This window comes from Semicossyphus pulcher, unplaced genomic scaffold (genome assembly GCF_022749685.1).
Source record: "Semicossyphus pulcher isolate SPU_LCO1_2020_fin unplaced genomic scaffold, fSemPul1.0.p SCAF_8, whole genome shotgun sequence".
Taxonomy (NCBI): domain Eukaryota; kingdom Metazoa; phylum Chordata; class Actinopteri; order Labriformes; family Labridae; genus Semicossyphus; species Semicossyphus pulcher.
Window position 1 is genome coordinate 4,164,050 of NW_027211759.1, and position 16,779 is coordinate 4,180,828.

The 16,779-nt window shown below is 41.9% G+C and overlaps 1 protein-coding gene across 1 annotated transcript; it reads right to left on the reverse strand.

Annotated features, from left to right (window-relative positions):
* Positions 1–527: 527 nt before the first annotated feature.
* ticrr (TopBP1-interacting, checkpoint, and replication regulator) lies at positions 528–16,779 on the reverse strand. The gene is made up of 21 exons (XM_069686952.1): positions 16,099–16,779; positions 15,230–15,467; positions 14,330–14,562; positions 12,992–13,226; positions 11,399–11,537; positions 11,148–11,275; positions 10,790–10,993; positions 10,558–10,703; positions 10,117–10,217; positions 9,877–9,970; positions 9,430–9,512; positions 8,980–9,210; positions 8,712–8,799; positions 7,083–7,155; positions 6,425–6,556; positions 5,552–5,642; positions 5,351–5,409; positions 4,640–4,917; positions 2,162–4,358; positions 1,659–1,787; positions 528–696 (listed from the first exon to the last, which is right to left on the reverse strand). Exons 1-21 carry the CDS (start codon positions 16,777–16,779, stop codon positions 578–580), a joined length of 5,679 nt encoding a protein of 1,892 aa, XP_069543053.1. The 3' UTR covers positions 528–577.

Here is a 16,779-nt window from a genome sequence, read left to right on the forward strand (position 1 = left end):
AAAAAAGGCACATTTCCAATCACTTAATTCAGAAAACTGATATTTATTTACATAAAACTTTGGCAACAAAAGATATTTACAATACGACCTTCCCTTTTAATTAAAAGCAACTTTATGACACGAACAAACTAATAAATAAACATGAATAGTATTTATATCACCAAATTTAGGCTTAAGACTTGATTGTGAAAAGGCTGATTACAAATCTGAAAAACAATTACATATTTTCACCATTTCTCGAGCCTCCAAAACACCTCTGCACAAAACATGACACGCTTAAAATGATAAAATCCTTCAGAGGAACACTCATTTTAAACTCTGGCAGAACTGCACAGCATGTCAACACAGTGCAATACTTTAATCTAAAATGTCCGGACTAAAGCATAAGTCACAGGTTTGAACAGAACACGTTTGGGTCAGAGGGTTGGTGGAGAAGACTGATGAGGCACTGTTCATCTACAAAGACTTTCAAGTGGTGTTTGAAAGACATGTTTCAAATGTGCCATCAAAAGAAGGCCAGACAAACTAACTTCACAGTAACACACTGAACGGACAGTGCATGTGCTTTCTGTGTGGTTCAGGGGAGCAGTCTCTTCCTGCTGTAGGTCTTCCCTGTGTTTGAGCGTCTGATCGGCTGGCTGAAGGGAGAGAGCTCCACACCGTCAACCTCCACCCTCCTCCCTGATGCAGCTTCATCTACAAAGTGAAAGAAAGAACGTAGACTGTTGGTTAAAGGGAACGCGAACTTCATTGTGTTTAACAGGTTGTTTAGTTTTGGCTTTTAGGAATGAAAGAATGCAGTTTCATTACAGAGCTGTACTAGGAAAACAATGATATCTTTATTTTTCTGGCATCACAAACACAAGCGATCACTCTGAGCTATCACAAACCATTAATACAGTTTTGTCTGATAATTTACAAAAAGATGATAATATCAACTTAGAAGGTTCATATTCTGCATTTATACCGTGAAGATGTGAAGGTCTGTTTTGTTAAAGACCCCCTCCAGTGTAAATCAAACATCTCCATGTGGTGATTTTCATGTGCTACTAAAGATATCAGGGACAACATGAGCAGTCACCTCCATGGCTGGGCCTGTCTGCTTTTAAACTGCAGTGTACCAAGGACAGGCTGAACAACACGTGTTCACATTGGCAGGTTTGAGACGTTACAAACCTAAGGAGCCAATCCCGTTAATGGACGGTGACTGCATATCAATATGTGCAATCGATGGCAACCACTTCGGCAATGTGTGAGCCAGCTGTAACCGTCAATGTAATTTTTGCAAACTCACTACTGACTAACGTTAACGTTACTACGACTAAATACAACATTTTAAGCTAGATAAGTTTCAACAAGTTGCCACTAAACGATGGCAGAGACGTGTTTTGTTTTCGCGGCGGAGGGGGCGGTTAGAAATTTGCATAATGGGCGGGGCCTACGCAGATTCTGATTTTTATTGAGGGAGAAGGACATGCCTTGGGAGGATTTTTACAAGGTAATTAAACATACAGACACAATTTATTATTTCAGGCAGAGCATTTTATATGTCTTAAAACGTGACTGGAGCTGCTCTTTAACATGTGGATAGTAGACAGTGCCTTTAATAACTGGCAAGAATCAAAACATAACTGTAAAACCCAAGCTCCACATCTTACCTTTAAAATTTGGCGTTCTCTTGGAAGCAGAGCCTGCTTTGCCTTTGAACAACAACGGAGAGTGAGTGAGGGCCAAAATCCCGCTAGCTGTCACCGGCTTCCTCACCTTTGAGCTGGGAGGGGTTGCCACTGTCGAAAAGTAGAAAACCGCAAAGATAAACAATTTATTCCGTGATTTAATGTTATTTTATTTATCGTGCGATATCTCAAAAATGATAATCATTGACATTTTTATAACAAAATACCTTTTCTATTTTTAAACGGGGGATATTTGGGTCTTAAAAAGTAGTGAAATATTTCACAAGCCACATTGTTAGATTCTTTTAAATTTGACCATATATTTATTGATCATAGCTTTACATCTGCTTTCCTCTTATGTCATTGCACACTTAATATACTTCAGAATAAAGAAGCAATTCTAAAGCAACAATGAAATTATCTTAGCTGTAGCCTCAGAGCTCGGGACAAACGTATTGTAACAAGATAAGTCAACCATAGCTTACCTGACTTGGCATCTTCATTTTCAGCTGCCCAGATCATTTCTTCTTCTGCTCTCTGAGGATCAGCACAGTCACCCTGCTGAGCCAGCTTCTCTATCCAGTACAAGTCCTCCAGTGGAGAAAGAGGAGACACATCCGCTGCAACTGAGGGCGACTGTTTGGAAGTCAAAGCTAATGTATCAGCTTTGTTGTTTGAGGGCTCATCCGTGTCCTCAATGTCCTGCAGTCTGCTCACTCCCAGCTCAGCTTCCTCCAGCAACTCCACCAGCAGAGGCTCCCCTTTCAGGCAACGATCCTTACCTCCAAACACTCCAATCTGAGCTCTCTTCCTGCGAGGCCAGCTGTTGAGGTTGTCCGGGGTCACCTTCCCTACAGCCTGAGGTGAAGGTGTCAAGGGGATGATATCTGTAGTTGGAATTGGGGACACTGTTCCTGCAGGATGGCGCGTGGGGGTGTAGGATTGGCAGATGTAAGTTTGGACGCTTCCACCCTTTCCAGGCGTGCTTTTAGCCGGGGTAACATGAGTGCAGATAGAAGGTGATACACATCCAGGATCTCTGTGCTTGGAGAACAAAGCCATGGGGCTTTCCAGCTGAGAAGGTTTCACAACAACCAAAGGACTCTGAGCTCCAGGTCGAGGACCTCCATCTGAGGCCAGATCACCCGCATTCATGGAATCAGTGCGTTTGAATTTGAGTTTGGGAAGTCCTGATGTTTGCATCTCCATTTCTACTTGGTAAGTCAAAGGGTTCGGGGTGCCTGCGCACTTTTGCCGACTAGTTCTTGCTGGGCCTCTTGGGGTTGAAAATCGAGGGGATTCATTTCCGTACCCCAAGCGAGCAGCAGCCTCCCTCTGTTGGCGGTCCGGAGTCTGTCGGAAGCCGTAGCTCCGGCTGGGTGTGCCCTGAGGAGGCAAGCGCGGTTTAGGAGAAAGTACATTCGCCAGAAAGTCTTCACCGGACTTTGAAGGCTTGCGTGAAAAGCTAATGTTCATCTTGAGTCCTCCGCTAAACTGGGTCTTTACAACTGATGCATCTACAATGTCCATACTATCATCGTCTGTGGATGCAGAGTTAAAACGTGAGGTGTCAAGTTGCTGAGAATCTGAATGGGAGCTCGAGTCAATGTCAGAGGTTTGGGAAGGTTCAACAGGTACCTCTTCTTCTGAATGTGACTGCAGGTTCTTTTCCACAGGGTCACAGATCTCTGAAATCTTTGTGTTCAGTTTGATGGGAATATTGTCACCAGAATTTGATCTTAAGTTATGTCTGGTGGTTCTAGCACCTTGACCAGACCTTGTTCCTCTCAGGGACTTTGCTGGAGACTTTACTGAAGCATCTGGACTTTCTGAAACAGCTGTAACTCCTGGTGGTGTAAATTCTGGTTTACATGGAGATGCAACATTTGAACTTTTGACTGGAGTTCGTCCAGAGCGCGTCATCATTTGGTGAGTGGGACTAGGGGTTTTTGATTGAGCTTTAGTGTTGGGTTTAGGTGAGAGGTAGTGGTTTAGAGGGGGTGTGGATTGTGGAGGAGGCATTTCCAGTAGACAAACAGTGTCCCGTTTCTCAGGTGTTTTCATATTGAGTTTTTCAGAGGACCTCGGATTGTTCTCCTTTGATAAAACATCTGCATTTTCAGAAAGCCTCACCAGGCTTACTTGACAAGTCTTTTCTGGGGTCTTGAAAATGTCTCGTTTAGTGTTTGTGATCCTGACAGGACTGTGTGTGTTCATCAGTCTGGGAGAGGTGCGGGATGCAAAACGAGGAGACTCAGGCACCTTGAAAAGACTACTGTTCTCTGCCAATCTACATTTCCGAGGAGATGGAGACCATGTGACGCTCTTCTTGGGAGTCCTGGAAATCGGGCTAGTGACCGTATGTAATCCAGAGTCGACCAAGGCCTTGACTGGAGTTCTGAGAATTCCCTTCAGTGGGCTCCTCACAGGGCTTTCCTTAGTAGGTGTCTCTATCACAAGAGTCCTTCTGGCTGGAGATCTGAAGGGGCTGCCTCTCAGAGACATACCAAGGTCACGAGAGCTGCCTGCAACAGGGCTCTCTGCAACAGAGGAAACACACATCCTGGATGTAGGCGGGGTTTTCAGGGTCCCTGTGGTACGAGGGGTCTCTGGTGTCCTGGGAGTCCCATGGCCGGCCCTCCCACGTTTGCCAGGTGACTTCGTTGGTGTTTTATTTGGACTCTAAAACAAACAATGTAATAATGTCAGTAATTTTATCAAGCATTTTTCAGTCTCTTTTACCTCTGTGTGTTAATGTCTTTAGCTGCCAAGTGCTCCACTCTGTTCGTACATGTAGGACAACTATGATGAGAGTTTAAAAATATATGTATGAAGAATTTAGCGGTAAAATAAAAACATCAGTGCACTCATTAATCCTTATTCCCATTCGAGCAATTGTTATGAATCTGCTGCTGCAAGAACAAATTGTCAGAGGTTAAACTATGAATAAAAGCAGAACTCACCTCGAACACACTAGAGTCTGTGAACAGCCGTGACCTGGTGGACCTGGTTGCACGTGGCGGGTCAGAAGGACGATTGGGGGATTCAGCAGCGCCAAAAAGAAGACGCATGGGAGATCGGATGTTTTTAACATTAAGCCCACCGATTTTGCTATCGCTGAGAGCCAGCTGGGATGCAGAGAGAGCGCGGTCCAGGTTGCGGGAGCGAGCCTGAGAGCTTGAGTAGAAGGTGTTTGAGTGTCTTCTGGCAAACTTCTTAATCCTCGGGCTCCTCCTGAGGTCTGATTCACAGACAAAGAAAAACAACGGTCAGGTGCAGTGCTTGATTGTGTCAAAATTCCCTGCGTAGTCCAATAAAGTGATTTCAAATATCAATACATACATGTCAATCTTTAATCCAAAAGGATTGAAAAGCATTAAAAATATAAAACAATGTGTTTTACAGGCGAGTGAATAACACAAGATACATTTTATAATTAATGAGTCATTTTATATTTAAGTTAATCAGATTTAATTTGTGTTTTCTTCAATTCTTTTAAATAAAAACAATTAGTTTTACAGTATTAACCTACAAGGCTGCTGCAGTGTTTATACTGGACTCTTCATTTAAATAGATTTTTTGTTGTGTGTATATAAACATAAAAACAACAGATTATAATTCTTGCATTAATGTTAATATTTTTGTCTGGAAAAAAAAACGTATCAGTCAAATACCTTCTGCAGGCTTCACTGGTGACTCTTCCACAATGCACTCCTCAGTAGGAACAGATCTCCTTTAAAAGAAGTCAAAAACACAATTGTTAACATTTTTTTCAGAACATTTTGAGTCGTACCATAAATAAAATTAAAAAGGAACAGAAGAAGAACCACCAGAATGCATCACAATAAAGCAAACTTTAGATACATAAAACATACCTTCCCATTCTCTGTCGGTACAAGAGGCGACTGGACACTTGCTTGTGATGGGGTGTTTCACACACTGTCTTTGTTAGAAGTTTGTGTCTCTCTGAAAAGGAAGAATTTTCTTTCAGATTAAGGCTGCCGGACAAACAAAAAACATTTAAAAATACACAAAAACTTAACTTTCTTCTGTCGGCCTGTGGAGGATCTCTGAATTTTAAGTTAGCATACTTAAAGGGGGAGTTTATGCTAACTTCAAGCTTCACATGTGAGGCTATGAGATACCTGTGGAGTAGCTTAGCATAATTTACAGTTAAAAAAGGCTCTTCATGTTTCTCACACTGGTGCTCTGTGCAGGCCCTCATACGGCCTCTGCCTCAAATGACTCAGTCAGCTCTGTCCCTTTAAGAAAACCCGCCCCTACAAGCCCACTTTCTTCTGATTGGCCCGCTCTCCGAAGCCTGCTGAGGCTGCACTTGGTGACGTCACAAAGTGCAGCGTGTAGAAGAAACTGTGTGAAACCTGGCGTTCACAGCAGCCTGCAGACTGAGCTAAGAAGCCTGGGAATTACTCCGACATACTTTTCCAGACAGATTAGAAACTTCACCCACATTTAGTCTGGACATCCAACATTGTAAAATGTGAAACAGCATAATACCCCCTCTTTAAGTAAAAGTTTGTCTTATTTTTTCAAGATCAAAAGGCAGCTTTTCTTCTTCTTTTTTTTAGGTAATTTAATGTAATTTATTTATTTATTGAATTAGGCCAGTGCACATTTATCAACCTATCAGCAATATGCTTCAAAGTATATATGCCGGAGTTAGCACAATAGCTAAAGTTTATTCATAGTCCTAAGGCAGGTCAATTTGTCATGATGAATCAGTTTACCTTCAGATTCATTAGATCGTTTGCGTTTAAGTCCTTCCACAGCCGACACAGACTGGCTCCTCGGCAGCTTGGCTTTCTTTGACGGGGAAACGACCTCTTGGTTGAACAGGTTTCTTCTGACCTTTGTCACCTCTGTGAACAAGCAGAACATAGTCTGTATTCAGGACTCTCATATCAGCATGTTGACACTTGGTACTAAACTTGTCCTCAGCTTCCAATCTAATTTCATGGTGTTAAAAGGGAAACACTCCCCCTGCCAGCTTGAAAGGAGGTTGCAAAGAGTTTAAAGAGTGCTTCTGAAAAAACACAATTTATTTCAGCTTTATTTCAGTCAGTATGAATGCCTCAAAGGTCCACCAGAAGGAGAAGCCACGTTTTGCCAGAACTATGAAAAATAATTACAACACAATGGACAAACTAATGGAAAGCAGAGGAGTGGAACATTTTGCACAAGTGGTTTGGGGAGGTTTTTGACACAATTTGAACCACAGTAATTCAAGCAGTCCACAGTTGCTTTGATTCATTAAGAAGCAAACTGCACACTTTTTACAGCCACAACTGAAACCAACAGAGGATTCGCTTTTATGACCAAAAGATATACGTTTTAGTTAATTAAGGTAAGTTGAGGTGGAGGGTTAGATGGGAAAACAGAACATACCTTGTGTTTCTTGTTTCTGAGGTTGTGGTTCTGCGACAGGTTTCTCCAAAGCAACACAGGTCTTTGATTTTGACTAATGAAGACACAAAATAGTAGGTAAAGTAATGTGGAAAACACAGCTAAAATAATAGGGTAACACAGTATGTCCAAGAGCCTTAATCTCACAAGCAAGGAGCAAGTTTATAATGTCATATGCCTTTGGACAGTTCAAGGAAGGTTAAAGTAATAATCTCGAAGATTTTCATGTAAATAAATGTCTGTTAAGTCTCTATCTATCGCTGAATGAGGTAACACAATGGTGGTTGAGCCTGTGGCCCACTGATGAAAGCCTTTGCATTTGCAGTATTACAGACTGGGCGTCGGGGGTGACTTTCGTAGAAAAATCACAAGCGGCGCCCAGTTAGTGACGCGTTCTCCATCAGCTAGCAGTGGTTGGTCTGCCAGAGAGGGTAGGCGGAGCTAAGCGGCTGCTTTTCCGCTCTCTGCAGGTGTTGCGAGTAAACAGTAATCTACTATGGCTGAACAAACAAAGAAAAGATGGATGACTACAGATACAACTTCAACAAGAAGTGAAAATCCAAAGAAAAAGAAACAAACTCGACAAGAATTAGAAGAAGAGTTATAACCGGAGCCAACCGTGGACGTCACACATGTAACACTGTCTGGATATCTAGTTAGAGTGCTAACACAACAACCGTTTATCACCATAGGTGCTGCCAAAGAGAACGAAACTGAGATCTTCAATATTATATCTTTAAAAACCAAACCATTTTAGCATATTGAAAAACAGCATATGATCACATTTGCATAATAACACGATATACCGTATTGGTCAGAATAAAAGACAACCTTGATTATAAGACGACCCCCCTTTTCAGGACTAATTTTTCGAAAATATTTTCTGAAGACCAAATTTGTTTTTGTAAAGAAAAACAAAAATATTTTACCTTTTAAATAAAGTCGCGTTTTCAATATCTTTAAGAGTAAATTATCACATTAAATAAAACGCCTTTCAATGTTTCAATAAATCATTAACTGTCAAAGTGAGGTCTTTTTATAGAGCAGTCTTGAAACAGCTGGATGACAGCTCTGGTTACAGGCAGACCTTTGTTCTGTTTTTCAGTGACACGCTCACACACTCTCCTTTCAGTCTCTTGGAAGCGACAGCTTTAAGCACCACAGTACGATTGTCACTGTTAGCTAGGATTGTTAGTGTTTTTAAGACTCGCCATCTTTGTTCGTTTCACTCTGTGACACTGTATTTTTTGGCTGCTTGACAGTTGTTTAATGACTCTATTGTAGTGATAACCATTATCTAATATTAGCATCATAACTCCGCCTCAGTTGTTGGTTAACTTGGCCGACTTTTGAGCCATTTGTACCGGACAATCACCGTATCTTTCATCCCCTTGGCACTGTAGTTGTGAGTGACGGCTGGCCTCAGTCATGAGGGGTTCACAGATAAGTGGCGCCGTCTACTGTTGAGATCAATATTGGCCTTTAAAAGTCTAGACCCCGAATATAAGACGATCTCACTTTTTCAGATGTATTTCAAGGAAAAACAACCCTCTTATATTCAGAACAATACAGTAGATATCAGCAGTGATTAATTTTCTATGTTCATCTTACAGCTCTTGTGGTCTTCTTGAATATCTCTATTTGGCGAAGACTCTGTGACGATTCAGTCATACTGCGATGACGGGTCAGCATCCCGCTCCTAAAAAGAGCCAGAAAAGAGGGACGTGAAAAAATGTAATGACTCAGCTTCCATCACAAAAAGACATTCAAAGAGCAACATCATCGTCTTCCCTTAAATGTTTTGTAGTAGAAAGATAATTTAATTATTCCAAGCACAGAACTAGTGCTCTTTTCCCATAAACAAACAGCCTCCACTCACCTCCTCTTGCTGGCTGAGCGATTTCGCAGTTCCTGCAGGCGACCTCCGCCGTCTGAAGCCAGACTGTGTACGGAGAGGGGAGGCGAGGAGGCTGAAGGAGAAACGCTGTCTTTGGCTACTGACTCGTCGCTGAAGAAGTCAGCAGGCAGAACAGCCACCAAGGCCTCAGGGAGCTGTGTGCCCAGACTGTGGTAGATGTCTGCGAGCACTCTGGGCACGGCGGTCAGGAACCTGCCACAACAGAAGAGGACTATGGTTAGATTTGAACAACTAAAGGTGAATATTTAGCTCATTTAAAATCTGTTTAAATCAAGAAGCAAAAGCATGTACTGTTAGCGGAAAAAGTTACAAGTATAGGAAAAAGTCAATTATGTAAATATCTAGCAACTCTACAACGCTTTTATTATAATTACATACTTCTGGGGGAATACAAAAGGCCCATAAACTCACCCTGGCAGGACCTCATCTTGTAGGAATCTTGTCATGCAAACGGGGTCTTTGGTCAGAGAGATTATCCTGAGCATTTCAGCCACCTGAGGAACAGAAGAGGTTAGAGTTTACTTGTTGTTTTTTGGAGTTCTAGAAATACACTTGAGGCCAAAAAAGTAATTAAAAAAATATATTGAACGTTGGAATAATTAACCACAATTAGTTATCTTATTATTTTGAGTTTATTAATGTGGGCAGCTAATTAAATATGGCCTAGTTCCATTCACGACGTTTACTGTAAGAAGAGCATCAACAGCAACCAGCAAAAGTGCCTATTTTTTATCAGTATAGGAAGCAAAAGTAACGACCATTCTAACTTTTACAGAAAATTCCAATCTATGTAGCTACAGCGACTCTTCTGCCCTTAGCAAAAAACCTACATTGAACACTCAATGGCGAACATCTCACCTCCTCTGCCATCTGATCAGCATCCAGTGAGTCAGACTGCTCCGGGGAGAAAAGTCTGCACAACTCCAGCCTCAGCAACGCCTGAAGCTGGCAGCTAGAGACAACAACCTGTGTTACTAACTCTTAAACATAACTGAGTTTACTTTATAATAGCATGACTTTAGTAGCTGTTATTCAATAAGAGGCTGGGGCACACATGTTCAGCGATAACATAACATACAAAGGATGAAAAGCACTCACTCTCTGACTTTGCTATCAACATCAGCAGCAGTGCCATATTGCTGCCTGATTGATTTGCCGGTCTTGAGGAGATGCTGCTGGACAAACTGGGATGTTTTTACCTGCAAAGAGAATTTGACATGAGCAAATCACACGGTCCAGTTGGAGTTTTGTGTACTTTATGTGATGCACTGAATGATTCTTTAACCCCGATAAAGACTTCTGCATCATATAAAAACATTGTGAATGTTTTTCCCAACAGTGGGCATGTTAATCTTAAAAAACAAACCAATCTGGCATTTTATCAAAGTGTACTAATTAGCATCTGAAATCACAGTGTGTGATAATGTTGAATTATGCACAACACATATCAATACATCCACCATCAAATAACTAGGATGCTGTAAAGATGAAAGCAGGTGTCAGAATCTTGAAACACATTTAAAGCCATCGTGTGCTCACCTGCAGGTCTGATTCTGCCACCAGGAAGGTTTTCACAGCAGACAGGAGCTGCTTGACACCAGTGAGGAGGGACAAGTCTCTCTCTACCACAGCCTTCTCATAACTGGACTTCAGATGGGACAGCAGCTCTGCCTCACTAGTGAAACCTGTGCAAAGAGAGTTGACACATTACTTGATTTGCTACGAAATCAAAAGCAGTTTGCTTTCTTGCAGAGACAGATTGCAAACTCACTGATGGTTTTCGCTCCTTCACATTTGTTCCTGTCACTTGACCGCTTCTTTCCTTGTCTGTCTGACCCCCTCCCCTCGGGTCCCGGCTGCTCAGCGTCTGCCTGGTTCTTCTGTGCTTTTACATTCAGACGGGCAACATTCAGCATCTGCAGCGAGCGGCTCATGGTCTTCATCTTCTGTTTCACCGGTGTGCGCTGGGTGCCACCTGCAGATCAAAGGAGGGAAATGATACAGAAATATTTTATACAGCTTCCCTGCAGGATACAGTCCTGACAAAAGGGAGCCAGAATCGATAGATTTCTCTTCCATCTCACGCTCAAAGAAAAGATATGTATACAAATTTAAATGAGGTCTCTCACGTTTCTTGCCCCTCTTGTTGTCTGTGCCCCTGGATGTTTGGTACAACTCAGCCAGACCACTGACAAGCTCCTGCTGTAGGACAGACGACTCCTCCTCTTCTCTCTGCTCTGGCACAGCATGCAGCAACCTGATCAAGAAAGTAAGTAAAACATCAGCACCAAATTTCGTTGATATTTTTGTACAGCTTAAATATTTACAATTCCTGCTTCAAAAGCACTGTATCAAACATTGGAAATCATAATCTCCTTACCTCATTGACTCCATTAAATGGGAAGTCACTCCTGCCTGGTCGCACTGAGGGAACCAATTCTCCAAGACGCCCGTTGTCAGAGGGCGATGGTTGACTTCTTGCTGGGCCCATTCAGGAACCGGAAGATCCTTTGACTTGTCTTTAAAAAAAAAAAACAGACACTAAGCCAGCCATATAAAAGTTTTAAGACTTTTAATGCCTCTTACATTCACAATTACAATGAGACACACACATAGATATGAATCATAACCTGCCTAAAAAGCAAGCAAAGTGATTGCATTACACAATTTAATTTAATGTTGCCAGTGAATAGTGTATCCAGCGAGCATTTTTCTGTTGAAAAGATGTTTGAAACTTGTTCAAAGTCTTTTCACTGAATATTTGAAGACGTTAATTAAACGTTTGTTTCGATTTCACCTGCTTCTGTCACAAAATTCATCGCACTTTTGCACACATAATAAAGTTTTTTACTGTTTATGAAACAGAAATTAATTCTGATTACTCTATATGACCTACAAAAGAAAACCAGACCATTAGTGTTAAGATTAAATGTAAAAGATTATTTCATTAAGTTATTCCATTAAGTTAAGATTATTTGTATATAATTATTTTTAATGCCTGAAACTGCTGGTGGGGCGTAGGTGTCAGATGTAGCGGATAACTGCACTCTGCCTTTGTTTACATTTTCCAGGGCAAAAATTTAGAGTGAGAGACACATATAACTGTTAAAAAAAAGCAGCATGAGATTTGTTAAAAACCACCACTTCAGCATGTACAGGACAAAATCAGCAAAGAGATAAGAGGTAAGGCTTTGTCCACAGGGGGCGCCAAAATCAACAGAAATATAAAGTTACACACAGCAGCTTCAAACGGTTGTTTTCAAGTCGCATAGCAGCTAAAATGATTATATAAGTGAGCAGTGCATCACAGTCAGACGACATTTTATTTTGCATATATGGCGGGAGTTGTATTCGACCTCACGAGAGCTGCATTCAAGCCCATCACCATCGGCCACAGAGGTTTCCTGAGTCACGTCGTTCTGTCAGGTATTAATTGCCTACCTCAGCATCCAGGGGTCGTTCTGCCCTCATAATCAGAGCTGCACAGCTGAAGTACCTGCCGTCTATTTTCTTCTCCTGTGGTTTGTTTAAAACTCTCTCTGAACCTTCTTGTTAACATCACACAGCCCATGAAACGCCCTGTTTTTGATTTTTGTATAAAAAATGAAATGCTTTGGAATTATTTCTATGTGTAGACGGGATTTAACCCACCACTGGACAATCATTTTGGAGAAATGCAGCTACAATCACTTTTGTCACCCTTTCAACGCTAAAATAAAGAACTTTAAAATAAAACTATGTTTTCTGACACGTTGATGTCATAACTGGTTGAAATTAATTTAGACCCAAATTTCAACCAAATTTCAATGTTGAAATCCCGGTTGGCGCTCACTGGGTACGTCTAACAGCTACACGTCAAACAAAAACCTTTATTTGACATAATACTTGAATCTTGGTGACATAAATATGTGTGTTTTTTTCCAGAGATATGCATTTCATGTTATAAAATTGAATATTACTATTCTATCCTCACCATCGACACCGTCACCATCCTCCTCCATGATGTCATACACCACTCCCAGAACACTGCTCACAACTTCTGGCAGTTCAGCTGAGGTTTCAGTCGTGGCGGGGGCAAAGTTTTCAGCACTGGGGAACTGATCGTGCTGAGTTACTCCAGACTGGATAATGGTGAGTAGGGCTGTAGAGTGTGACAAGGGGGAGAGGACCGCCGAGCACACCAGGCCGCTGTCATTCACCTCAGAGAGCTGCAGTAGGAAGACAGATGAGGGGAAAGCAGGACAAGTGAATCAGTAAATGCACACAAATAAATGGGTAGATTTGCAAATGATGCAGTTATCCAATGGCTGGATATTGTTCTAAATAACCTCTGCATTTCAATGTTCTTCAAGTAGTCTTGTCGTGTCTGAAATTTACATGCCACTTCATCATTTTAACAGCATTTGGTTGGTGAATTTGCTAATTTCCCACCCTGCCGTACCTCGTTGATCAAGCTAAGTTGGAGAACAAGTAGTGAGATAAGAGGGAGAGTTTATTCGGTAAGCTAATGTTTATTCTAGTTCAGTCTGTAGCTCTAGTGTTGTACAGCAGGCAGCCGTCTGGCTCAGTGTGTCCGACTGCTCTGCCTATGATTGAATGCTGACAATAGCCGCTTTCCCACTGGTCAAAAAAACACCCGCTAACATCCGCCTTTTTTGCTTAATGGGAAAGGCTACAATCGGCATTTAGACCCAGGTCAAATGACTGCAGTAGATCCGGTTAATTATCGCCTCGGCTCCGATCAGCACTGATGGGAACACCAAACCTGTGTGAATACGCTAATCTCCTACTCCTTCCAACGCGATGCCATGCTCCGTCGGTAACTTCTGCAACTCCTTGTCATCTCAGTGACAAATTCCACCCGTCTCCGTCGGCACTCGAATCATTCCAAATTTGTCGCACCGAGTTTAATAAACAGACTGACTGAGTAATAGATACAACTAAGACCTAACCACCATAACATCTTCACTGTTTGCTACACCTGTTTCGGGCGCGTTTGTGACGTCAGACAGTAACGCAGCAGAAAAAAGACCAAAAGGAGTATACTCCCCTGGCAATGGTAAAAGAGACAATCTATCTATAATCTATAAGCAGGTCTTTCTGGGTCTGAAAAACCCACGTCAACATGCTAAATTTAGGTGGGAAAGAGGTCTATGTTGTTACTGTGTTATGCAAGATACATTGCAGGCTGTTGCAAAATAAGGTATCCAACTTTGTAGACCGATAATGAAATAGTATCCCAATATAAATTAATCCTTTTTTCCTTATATCCTCTGAAGTCTCACTGGGGCAACTGTACTTGTTTACTCACCACGTGCAGACCATGAGCAGACAGTTCCCTCAGGAGATGCTGGAGGGCAGCAGCTTCCTGGTCACTGCTGCTGGAGCACTGAAGCACCCATGACTCTGTAGAGGTCTGCATCAGTGACGAGGCATTCCAGCCCTGAAGCACTCCTTTCAGACACACTTCCACCGACTCCGGGAGGAGCCTCTGTCTGCGAGACACTGGTTCAAACGAGATGCCACAGCTCTGTGACACATCACCTGGTTGGATGAAGAAACAAAAACACATATTCACAAAGGCAGTCCGAATTTAAGTTTAATATGCCCAGTTTCTCTTGCCTGCATTAATGCAGTTTTAAATATTTCTGTTGGCATGTATTTTGTTAATGTTCAGATGAGATTGTCTTTATAATCTTGACTTGTTTCTTTTTACACAAGACATTTTTATGAAGCTCCTCTTGTTCTTGCATGTGTCTTCGTTTTTATCAGTCTTTCATATAGACTGTTAAATATTTGCAAAAAACATCCAAAGACAATAAGATTAGACAGCATAATGTCTTGTGATTATTTAGGACCTGTATTTAGACTACAGATATCTTAAATAGTTTTAATAGCTGCACTACTTCAGGCAAGTCTGGGTCATAAGAGATTAAATATTTTAGATGAATAAAATGCTAAACAGTCATCAGAAGATAACTGATGGATTTTGGGCTTGCGTAACAGCCAAGGCAGTTCACCTATTTTGCTCTCTGCACAGACGGTTTTCCTGCATACAACCAAAGCCTGCTGAAACTGGACTTGACAATACTACTCAGACTACAAACGGAAAACAGATTGCTTACAACATCAAAATTCTCGTCCCTCGCCTACAGATTCTGGATACATATGCAGATAGCTGATTGTAGAGATCAACTCCTATTTTACCAACCTTGCTCCCAACGCAGAACACCACCGACAACATGAAAAGCCAGGCGGTAGAGCCTTTCTGACGACAGCAGGTATCCAATGCTGGATCTGAATGCAAAGGCGTCTCCCCTGCAGCTTGAGTCCGGCTTTTGGGCGCAGCAGAGGTTCAGCAGAGCAACCACGGGGATCATTCTGCCACCTGCCTGAGCTAAGACCTCAGACAGCTTGTCATAGCCGAGGTGATCCTCGCTCCTCAGGACCTGCAGTTGGACAAAAGATCAAAGTTACTTACGTACATCAGTGATGCATTTTAAAAAGGCACTTTGGTGGACATTTAAAACTTCACACTGAAATTCAATTAGTTATGTTAAATGCCTCGACCATGTAGGTTTTAAAACGTGTTGCTGATCTTGTCTCCGCAAACCCACTTTTAGATCAGACATATGATTTGTAAAGGACAAAAAAACATAACATTTTTATATCCCTTGCCACCACCATCTGCATGGCTGTGACATTCTGCTACATGTGCTGCAGACAGTGTGTTAAGTGTAAGTATGGGGGAGGATGAATTACATAATAACACAATTTCTGGAAAAACCCCAGGCATTGTTTGCAGCATCATATGTTCTGTAGAAGTTTTTTATATTGGCACATATGGGAAAATGTATACAGTAACACCAATATATCTGTGATTGTCCCATATCGACCTAATAGGCCATAGTACATTGATCAGAGTCTAGTCTGAGTCTACACAACTTAAGTGAAATACAGTTCAGTACAGCAACATTATTTATATCCAAATGTTTATTTATCAATACACTAATTTATAAATATTGGGATCTTTGTCTAGCTCTTTTTGTTGCACATTTGTGTTACCTGTTTTGTACTCACCTGTACATGTGATCTACTGTCAATCCAGTGCAGCACAACCCGTTTCTGCACCAGCATGTCATGAAGGCCCCTGGATATAATAAGCTCTGTCACATCTGTACTCAGGTCATGTTTTCCCAATGAAAGGTAATCCACAAGCTGTGTCCTGGAACGTGGACACTCCGAGACAATAAACACCACATTCTTCCCGTTGTTTGAAGTATCATCCTCCTGTGAAACACTGGGCTTCCCAGCACGGCTCGACTTCCTGGGCCTCAGGGACAGTTTAGTTGGAGAGGTGATGTCTGGTCTGTCCCATTGGAAGTCCAGTAGGGTTTCTTTGAGTGCATTTTGAACTGAGGCTGATTGACCGAATTGTTGCTTCTGCTGAGAAAGGCATGGTTTATCCTTCACGTCAAACTTGGCTTCAAACTCGATTTCAAAGTCCTCAAAAGTTTTGTGGCGGAGCTCCTTGAAGTCTGATCCCCTTGATATGAGGCTGGCATTACGACCAGACTTGGATTGAAAGAATTTATAGCCCCATCGTACTTTGTCTAATCCATACTTGCAGCTGAAATGCAGCAGGACTTGCAATATTCCTCGTTTCAAGAGATGATTCCTGACATCCAGTTGGTCGTCTGTGTTGTGACCTCCATAGTCCACATCGATAACAAAAACCAAGTTGTGCAGCATTAAAGCCAT

Coding starts and splice junctions, on each gene's coding strand:
- ticrr (XM_069686952.1), bottom strand. CDS start 16,779: ATGGCTTTAATGCTGCACAACTTGGTTTTTGTTATCGATGTGGACTAT. Junction 10,218..10,557: donor TGGCAGAATCAGACCTGCAG/GTGAGCACACGA, acceptor TTCTCTTTGCAG/GTAAAAACATCCCAGTTTGT. Junction 5,410..5,551: donor TACCGACAGAGAATGGGAAG/GTATGTTTTATG, acceptor CTTCTTTTAAAG/GAGATCTGTTCCTACTGAGG.